The 10,591-nt window shown below is 41.6% G+C and overlaps 1 protein-coding gene across 2 annotated transcripts in view; it reads left to right on the forward strand.

Annotated features, from left to right (window-relative positions):
- Positions 1 to 1,274: 1,274 nt before the first annotated feature.
- The window catches only part of LOC108239078 (ephrin-A2), a 173,079-nt gene continuing 163,762 nt past the window's right edge, over positions 1,275 to 10,591 (forward strand). Inside the window, exons 1-2 of one of the 2 annotated variants that reach the window (XM_037977964.1) lie at positions 1,275 to 1,495; positions 1,580 to 2,288. In XM_037977964.1, coding sequence (XP_037833892.1) covers positions 2,155 to 2,288 — 134 coding nt within the window. In that variant the 5' untranslated portion in view covers positions 1,275 to 1,495; positions 1,580 to 2,154. Of the gene's footprint in view, positions 2,289 to 10,591 lie in introns of both variants that reach the window. The other variant, XM_017421568.3, reaches the window with a different exon arrangement.

Genomic DNA, 10,591 nt, shown 5'->3' on the forward strand with positions numbered 1-10,591 from the left:
CATGTTTAAAAAAAAAAGTGTTGAGCACTTTGTGAGCACTTCCAGCTTCACGTGCCTCCCCAGGGAGGCCGAGGCCAATGAGGGGGCTCTGTTTCTGCATCCAGCTGCAGCAGCCCACAGATCGCTCGGAAGGCTTTATGGCTCTCAGCTTGGAGATTCGGCGCAGCATCTCCTCGCGCCCTGGGCCTAATGGACACTGATGGGAAAATGACTCCACAGTTCCAGGGATCCATCGGACACCCCACCCCCCATCATGAGCACATTCATCAGGCAGCAAAGTCTAAACAAATCACAAACTTTACGAGCTCTCTACGGAAAGAAACAGTTAAACAGATAATGGGATAATGTAACTCATTGACTTTATTTATTTATTGTTTTGGAGTCAAAGTGTGTATTCCTGTTGCTTTTTTAGGTAATGCACGTTGCCCACCACCTTTCACACCAAAGATAATATAGTGATGAGACATCTCATGTAATATTGTGAGATGTGTTGGCGCTCGAGGTATGTGTTGTGAACGACTCTCCTCTTATCACCACAAGTTGTAGCTCAATATGTACAACTGACTGCATTTATAGTCAGACTTGTGTTTCCAAAGGTCATTTAGTGGGCGGCCATCTTGAATAGGATCAACTCTAAATGTTAATGAGTTGTAGATGTACATCCAGTGATTACTTTCTGAAAGTATTTCTAAAATCCGTCCACTGGTTCATGAAATAATTTGCTAACAGACGGACAGATTGACCTCAATAGTTAATGGTAAAGTTTTAAAAATGGTCATTGCACATCAGTTGTGCTTGGAACAAAAGTTGAAGACGACCCTAGGATACTACTATACCGAAATTTAGCTCAGTATTTGAAATTGACTGAGTTCTAGTCATTTTTGTGTGTGCTCAGGTCGCTTAGCTGTGGCGGCCATCTTGAAAGGCACCGACTCCAAATTTGAATCAGCTGTTCCTCTACATCTTACAATCACTTTTGAAGAGTTTCAGTAAAATCCGTCCTGTGGTTCGCGCGATATTTTTGAGACAAACGAGCACAGACACGAGCGCCGACAAAAACAAAACATGATCGCCCTTCCATCTTCGACCGCGGGCGATACTGTAACTTCTACGTATTTCTGGTCGCGTATCGCAGTGAGTCAGCCGAGGGGTCCGGAGCCCCCAGAGAGCCCCTCCCGCGCTGGAGAAGGAGACGCGAGCGCGAGATGAAGAAAGAAAAAGGAGGAGGAGGAGGTGGTGGTGGGGGGTTATTTCCACTGAATCTGGGTGCCAGGGAGTGATGTTGCCGCCATAGGTGGAGACAGCAGAGGGGATCATGTTTGGGATTAGAGCCATCCGCGTCGCTCCCCCGCGTGCACTTGGTGTCACCGTGACGCGCACGTGAAGGCGCACGGAGTCACGTCAGCTGCGGGCGGAGGGATCACCAAGTTGGGATGCTGTGAGAGCTCGTGGCTATCTCAGGAAGGATGCTCGCTGCAAGTTTGGACAGAATATGGTAAAGGCGCACGAGCTTCCGCGCGGGATGTTTTCCCAGCAACTGTAATCAGATTGAGTTTTTCATTTTTTATTTTTTTAAAAGGTCAAATGAGGAGATTCTGGCTGCGAAAGGAGCGAAACACCGCGTGCGTCATGCTCGATACAAATCTGGGTAAACAAATATGACCGCCGAGGTTTCTCTGCTGCTCATCCCCGCCGATAAAACCACCGAACTCCAATGAATTCTGGATTATAATTTTCCGTTTTCTGGTGGAGGGAACAACGGACCCGAGTCGCGCATCCATCGCTCCGCCTGCGCGTAATGGGAGAAAAGTTTCGGACCCTTCCGAGGATCCCGCGCATGTAAATAACATGTGACTCATGCTCCCTATTTTTTCTTTGTTTTTATTTTGTCACAAAGTTCCAAAGGTGAACCGAAACGTCCAGTATGACTTGAAACACCCTCAGAGGGGAGGGGGGTCATCGGAGCTCTCATCAAGCAGTTAACGAGCCGCGCGCAGATTTACCCGAAAGACGCGACCTTAATGATCTAAAGAGGATCTGCAGCAGCAGGAGCTCAGCAGTGTAACAGAAAGTCTCCCCACAGTAAGAATCAGAGCTTCGTCCCCCCTCGCCCCCACCCCCCTCCACACACACACACACACACACACACTTTGGATGTCTATGATGCTGGGACAGAGGTGTGTGATGGAGGTGATGGTGCTGACCGTCCTGTCCTGGGTGTCAGTGTGGGCGGAGGAGAAGATCATCTTCGACAGGCACGCTGTTTACTGGAACAGCTCTAATCCCAAGTGAGTTTCCTCTAAAAGTTTGAGGTGTGTGTGTGTGTGCGTGTCTCAAGAGTGTAAACTGAAAGTGGTTCTAGAGGGTGGAAGAAAACAAACAACCAAACTATCTTAGCGCTTTTATTTGTAGGCTAGTTCTAACTTTCAGACCTCAAAATTTCACCAGAAGATGCAGTTTCAAGACCCCTCAGTGATCCAAGTGGCTCCTGGTGCTCTACCCCTGGAGCGGCAGGTGACAGGCAAAATGTATTCATTTCATTACCAGATCAAATTGACAATAACACATACGTGCACACCTCTGCTAGAACCTCATGCCGAACCTATGCCACCCTAAGAAAAAAATATCCTGATTCGCCACGGTAAACTGAGCCCCACAATCTGAACAGAACTACAGTTCATGGTGTTCGGCATGTCTGACCTCGTCTGTTTGCATCCTGCTTCTGTTGTTTTGATTGAAAATGCAATACTCCTGTTCTAACACACACACACACACAGATATTTTATGTTGCACAGAGAGCTTCTTTTGTCCCAAACAACGAGGGCATCCTGCCTCCTCATCACTGTCTGCAGATTTACTCTCCATCTCATTCACACACAAAAAAGCTTTTTACCTTTTTTTTTTCAGCTGGGTTATGACTCGAGCTCCAGCTACATGCTCGTGCATGTGGATTACACACAAAAAAACGCAAACTCTCGTTTATCGGGGTCTCTCTCTCATTGACATGGAGCAGGAGCACCCCGGGTCCGTCTGTCTAATGGTTTGTGACAACCTGACCAGCCTGTTTCTCTCCCCCTTTTTCCCACCCTCTCTTCCTCCTCCCCCTCCCCCTCCTCCTCCTCTTGCTCTTTTCTTTGGACTGGGTATGGATAAATAAACAGTGAAAGTGTTCCCTCTCACTCGCTCACGGCTGAATTAGTCCAAACACACACAAAACACACACACAGCACTAACAGGCCTGTCTCTGACTGCATCACCATTCCACAGAAGGCTTCTCAAATATTTAAAAGGCAAGGGGGAGCATTTTCTCCCTTTCTCAAAGTCTTTTTCTGGATTTCTATTTGTCTGTCTGTGCTCCTTCTTTCTCACTACTCACACACACACACACACACACACACACATCGAAACGTCACTGGGTGAATTTAAGCTATATGGAAGGTTGCTGGGGGCGCTGTTATTCCATCAGGGATGTAAGGAGAAGTAAAAGCAGAAATGGGTTGCATCAAAAATGCATCGCAGCGAGTCTGAGGCTTCGGAGCCCTGGCAAGGTTCGTTCCTCATCTTAGACCTTGTTACTGCTCATGCTGTGCCCTTCTCTGCAAACACATGTAAGTCCAGCGCGCTCCACTTGTGAGAGCCATCCGCTGACATTTAATACTAATTCTTCTCCTAAACTTTGAGGAACTGGTAGGATTTATTGACAAAGTTCCGGTGCTTTCTTACAGTAATATCACAAGACTACAAGAGGTCAAGAAACTCCAAAAGGTGTTAAAGTTTGAAGGATTGAGAGGTGTGATGCATTGGATGCAAATATGTAGTCAGCGTCTTAAGATATATTTAAAAAATGACAAGTAAAAGTCTTACTAGACATATATTAAAACACAAGTGAAAGAATCAAAGTTAAAGTACTTATTATGCAAAGAAATAAAACCTCCTCTTCATCCCTTCATCCTATTAAAGTCATAGCCCTTTTAACTTTAGTGATTTGATTATTTTATCATATGTCAAACACACACCAAGACATAAACAGCTGAACACATCTTCCTCCTGGAGCTTTCTCTAACTCTGTAACACAATACAATAATCTTTGTAAAATTAGGCCTTCACAACCATTTTAATAATAATTAATATCTGACAGATAAAATGTGTCTTTGGAATTTCTATAAAGTTTCACCTGTTTGTCATATTTTCACATAACTGTTGTTGTTTAGCCTTCAGAAATGATCTAGAAGCTCAAAAGCCCAGTGAAAGGATAGGCTGTTCCATCCGACTCAAACTGCTGTGAAAAACAGCAGCTGTGTACCCTAATTGACTGTGCAGCATCGGGCTGGGCTTGTATTGAGTGTTGTCTCTTCATGCGTTCATCAAAACAAAAAAGAATGCCACACAAAAGTGTGCTGTTTGCTTTATCAAAACACCTCGAGAACGGTTTGAACGTAGATCACAAGCACTGGCTTGGAACTGAGAGAACAAATTATCTCCAAAGGTTTTGGGGTAATGTGATTTTAGGTTTCTGTGTTTTAAAAGAGAAGACCTAATTTTAAAAGTTTTACTTGTAAATTGCTAATAGGATAATGTTCCTAATGTTCTTTTAAAAAATCTTCCAAAAACAGTTTGAATTAGGTTAGAGATACAACTAACTGGAAAACTAATAATGGATAGTTTTAAAAAATAAAGAAAAAAAAATACTGCATTTAAAAAAAAAGTTGATGTCTGAATTTACCATCACAAGTTCACATGCAGAGTGTATAATATGCTAAGAGAATAGTGTTATATTTCAAAAAAAGGTTCTGACATATCTGACAAGAGTTTCTTTTTTACATGCATCTGCCTGGAAGAATATTTTTTACAAAGTTAACAACAATCCACAATTATGCAACAAATATTAGCAAGGTAATACATGAGTAAACTGGAGCAAGCTGTTATCTGCTGAAATGCAGCTGATGTGATGTTATATGTGATAGATGAGTCCTGTGATCTCCTTAATTAGTATCCTTCATCAACATGGTTCTATAGGAAAAAAATAAATGTCCCCCCAAATATAACCAAGTATTTTGTTTAGTAGTTGGAAGAGACCATAAAGAAGGTGCTTGTTTGACTTATAGCACATGATGCTAAAAACAAATTGCTCACATTTTGATTACTGGGTGTAAACTGGAAACAACATGCAAAAACTTTGGGAAAATAAACTAGAAAGGTAATATTATTTGTAATAAAACATGTAAAGAACGTGTAAAGTGAGAAAAGATCGTAATTTCTCCTATTAATAGGTCATTATCATTAAAATTATATTTGGATTATAAACTTACGTAACACTAGTGGAGATGTGTGTGTGTGTGTGTGTGTATAAATCCTTATTTATTTTTTGATTTATGTTATTACTTGTCATCCATAAGGGGATGTTAAAGCATTTTCAGCGGGTTCGCAGAGGATGCTAAAACTCCCCCTAATGTTTTATAGTTAGCATGGCCAGATTATACTTATACTATCTTTGCACTTCCAGTGTACTTTGAGTTTTTTTTTAAATGTATGATTGTTAAAATTAGAATAAAATTTGGCATTGGTTTAATACAAATAGACCAGTGGTGTCCAATCCTGGTCGTGGAGAACCACTATCCTGCAGGTTTTAGATGTTTTTCTGCTCTTCAGCAGGTCTTCAAGCTCTGCAGAAGTCTGTTAATCACTCAGTCACTCAAATCAGGTGTGTCAAATTAGAGAAACACCTAAAACATGCAGGATGGTGGCCCTCCAGGACCAGGATTGGGCACCCCTGATGTAGAAGATCTGAGGAAGTTACAACAGCTCGTCGCAAGCTTGGTATTTAAAGTTAGCCAAGTTAATCAATTCTTTAATTTCTCATCTTTAGAGATGTACCTCTTTATAAAGCCAATAGAGTAAGGTATGATAAATTAAATTCATAGAGATTGATTGAGGTGACAGAAAATGTGACATTTGAAAAATTACCTGATGGAAGACAAGCTGTTGGTTAATTTGCCATTTATTGAGCTATTTATTACAAATTTTAATCTCTGTTCAGTATTTGATTTTCTATGCACTTAGAGCAACACATTTTTTTTAGTTCAATCCTATCATGTCTGAGCAATGAGCTCACAGTTTCTGTCTAATATGAGTCCCCTTCAATTAATACATGTCCACATCCTCTGTTTACTCAATTTCATATGCCCTATTTTTCTCCTCACTGCCTCTTTATGACATTTATAACCATCAACTCTAAAACCTTTTAATTGTTTTTAAACCTGCTAATTAATTCTGCTGCCAGAGCGTCAGCTGAGTCTGTTGAGGAGCGCATTGATCTCACCAAGATTAACCTGGATAAGTCAAGATAAATAAAATAAGTTCAACAAATGTTCCTTCTTGGGGGAGGAGGCATACTACAAATTGCCCAAACCCTTTAAATCCAGGCCTCTGACTCTCAGCGGGCCTATCTCTTTCGAGGTCTTGCTGGATCAGAGAAAATGCATGAGATAATCCAATTCAAACAGCTCCGGCCACGTTTGGTCACGGCAGGGGAGCGGCGCGCACACACACGCCCGATGTTGTCCATCCTACTGTTGTGATGAGATACGTGGTGCTGCGTGGTAACAAAGTACCGTAACGTTATTAACATAACATTATCACAACAATACTGCAACATTAGAATGGGGTCTGGAAATCTCTCGGACCCACATAAAGGGATTTCTGCCTACATGCAGGCAGGAATAAATGTGGAACACACACATGTATGCACTTATAGTGGAGCAAGATCTGGGTCAGGCACATGCAATCACAATCATTACGACTGTCCATTGAATACAGGGTTAGGTCGCTATTTGTGCCCAAAGACACACACATACAGTCAGTGGAAGCCAGATATGGAACACACATGCACACACACTCACATTGGTCCTCTTTTTAAGCATCCTTTCCTCTTGGAAACACTGACCCCCCCTCTGGATCCCAGGCCCACATTATAAAGCTCGCAGGTGAAGAGCTTTGTTCACCCTAAGCAGCTAATGTGCTCAGAGCAATGGGCTCTCATCCACACACACTCAAACACACACATACACAGGCTGAATGGTCCAGAAGGAGCACCTTATCTAATCCCTTGGTTTATCCTTCAAAAGACTTTCTTTTGCTTTTCTCCTTTGTTGCTCCTCTCTCTTCATCTCTCTGTGTCTTTGAGGAACTCTGTGTCAGTGAGAAGCTGTGATGCTTGATGACACTCTCATTCTATGGGACAGAATCTATCTCCTCCGAGATGCTCACAAACACATGTGCCCACGCAGCCTTTTGAGGGAAGAAGTGTTTCATGTGCCGATCGCCTGCGCAGAAAGTTTGCACAAGCACATGTAGCAAAACACGTCGTCCAGGACTGACATTCAGTCCCGGCTCGTAAACGCTTGTCGTGTTCCCTGGGAAGCTCGGTGATGCCTGTGGTCACTCTTCCTCAGCCATACCGCCATACCACACCAGGGGCACCCGCAGAAAGTTTTCAAAGGGGGAGCTAGATGGTGGCCACTGCTAATCTTGGGGTGGCACACCAAAACCAAAAACCATAACTCATTTTTAAATTTTATTTCTTTAATGCTGTAGTCATATGTAGGCTATTTGAAAAATACTGTAATATGGGAGTAACGAAATCACCTTCTGATATTGGTCTAGTATTTTTATTTTGAAGCCTAAAACACTAAATGAGGATACTGCAATCACTACTCAACTCCATGCATCAGCTCTTCGTAGATTTGACCAAAATAACATGGAAATGAGCATTTATGGTAAATGGACTGTACTTATATAGCGCCTTTCAAGCCAATCAGGCCACTCAAAGCCTTTTACAACACAATCTGCCCTCATTTACCCATCCACACGCACACACATACACATCCACACAGCACTCTACTACATCTCTACAAAGCTAATCTGAATAAATCATTCTATAGAGTCTAATCAGTGCTTTAGATCACATTCAAACACTGACGGGACACACATCAGAGGCAATGAGGAGTTCAGTGTCTTTCCCAGGGCCACTTTGACATGTGGCATACTGGTGCAATTGAATCTCCAACTTTCTTTTTGGAGGGCAACTACTCTAACCAGTGAGCCACAGCTGCCCCAAATTATGTTTAGAACCGCAGCAGGAAATGCTAATTGTAGAAGTTCTCTTGTCCAGTTTTCTGCAATATAAGAATAAAATGTCTGTAACAGAAGAATACTATTAGGACAAAGAACAAATGTGTCAATCAGTCATGTGTTAGCCAGTTTACCACTTCATTATTATACCTTCCAGCCACACAGTAAGGTGTTTCTCTGAAATCCAGTAAAAAATTCAGCGAGTTACAATTAAATATTCAACGAACTGTCTTAATTTTAATGTTCACTCAATTAATTTACTGGGATTGAAATATATGCTTTATTTTTTCAAAGAGAGAAATTTATTATTTTTTCTGTCTCATATTGGCCTCCGTATTTCAGGGGTTAAATTTGATCACAGAGCGTATAAACAAAATATTTTTGACTTCTTCATAAAAGCTTAGTCTAAAATGTAAAAATACTGCTAAATGTCAACAGTTTATTTTAGTTCTTTAATATCAGAATGTAACAAAGTACATTTTATGTATGGTATTTATATAAAATCTAATTTAGAGTTGTGTTAATCCAAATTCAATTTTTAATTTTATCTTGAAGTAGGGTTTGCGGCTCTGGAGGAATTAATTTTGTTGGAAAAGGGGCAGGAATGAATTTTTGGATTTTAAAGGTTGCAGACCCCTGAGCAAGGGAAAATTAAAAATGCAGCCCAAACGAAAGCTCAGTACTATAAGACCGTCTGGCCAAGGGGGGGTGCAAGAAATTCATAGGGGTGGCAATTGCCCCCTCTGGCCCTCCCCCTTTGGTGGCACCCCTGAACCACACACGTACAGACGCCCACACCCCAAAGATTTGCATCCAATTTACATTTAGGCTGTAATCTCCCCCTGCTCAGTTACTGACAGTTTGTCAGACTCCAGCTCGCCCTTGGGTTAAATCCATCTTCTGCTGTCATGATCACTGCTTTACACTCCACCTTTCTTTCTCTCTATCTTTCTCCTTTTGTGTCTCCCTATCAAGCTTTAATCTTAAACTCTCTCTCATCTCCGCTGTCTTGGATCATGACTTCTCTCTCTCCCGTACCCCCCGCCCAATCAAACATCATTCACAGGACTCTGCACTGTCCATATGGCCTTGGGCAAAGTCTTCCTGCCCAAGAAGCAGCACTACATTAGTTTACATGTTCTTCCTGTGACCTACATTACATTTCAAACACATGACAGTGTGGGGGTTTGCTTATGATGACTGCCCTGTTACGGTTTATGCTGAAAGACACGGTGTCAAGAGTTAATGCAGTATCCATATCCCCTCAGCTCGAGCTAAAATGATACTTAGAGTAATTAAAGTTGAGGCTTCTACCTCGCAAATTATTTCTCCGAGCTCAGCAGGAGAGACATGGTTACATAACAAGATCTAGTCTGGCGGATCTTACTCATCAGCACATTCGATGCTGTGATTGGCAGGAGGAGGTCACCTAAATATGCAGGGCCCATTAGAGTGGAAAAGTATGTCTGCTGGTTTTAAATGTGCTAATGGAGCGGTAAGTTTCAGCATCAGTTTGTGATTTTTGATTTAGCTTTTTTTAGTGATTAAAAAACAAACCTTGTAACACTTTCAGATAGGGTTATGGCTTCAGAATGATGCTTTCTAAATTCTTCCAGAAGAGTTATAAAACTCCATTAAAAGTGATAGTCATGCTTGGCAACTCATAACACAGCATATTATACTGTCTCTCTATTTATTTATTTAAGAACCCTTACTGCTTGAAGTAATTAAAAGGGTACAAGTCCTACAAATGACTGGATTTGTATGTGTTTAGCACTCTAGAAGGTTGCAGACTGGTTGACTTGAAAACTTTTGGTCCTGCGCAGGCAAGTTTTACAAGTCTTGAAAATAAATCAAGAACACATACACCAGGATTTCCTCCAGAAAAGAGGCTAAGCCCGGCGGTACGTGGCCGTTCGCCGGCCAATCGTCGGCCGACTGTGATTGAAAAAAAAAATTAAAGTTGACAGCAAAGTTGAAAATATGGCTATTTATTATGTGATATACTGTAAAACTACAGTTTTACAAAAATGCACTTTTGAAATACTTTTTAAAACCAAAATACAATTAAAATAAATGCTAATTATTTGCACCTACTTTGAATCCTAATTTAAGTCACATTTACAAATAAATTAAATTAACATAAATGAAAAAGTGCAAACAAGACACCAACACACGTCTCACATCAAGGCCAATGAATAACAACAGAGAACTCTGAAAAACAAAGAGATGCTGTACTGTACTGTGCTTTTTGTGCCACAGGCTGCATATTAGATAATGCTGAATTTATTAGCATCATTTTACTGGTAAACATGGATGAGAGTCCGGTGAGAGTTGGACTCCGCCAAGGTTGCCCTTTGTCACCGATTCTGTTCATAACGTTTATGGACAGAATTTCTAGGTGCAGCCAAGGTGTCGAGGGGATCCGTTTTGGTGGCCTTAGGATTGCGTCTCTGCTTTT

The sequence above is a fragment of the Kryptolebias marmoratus genome, linkage group LG10, assembly GCF_001649575.2.
Source record: "Kryptolebias marmoratus isolate JLee-2015 linkage group LG10, ASM164957v2, whole genome shotgun sequence".
Classification (NCBI taxonomy): Eukaryota; Metazoa; Chordata; class Actinopteri; order Cyprinodontiformes; family Rivulidae; genus Kryptolebias; species Kryptolebias marmoratus.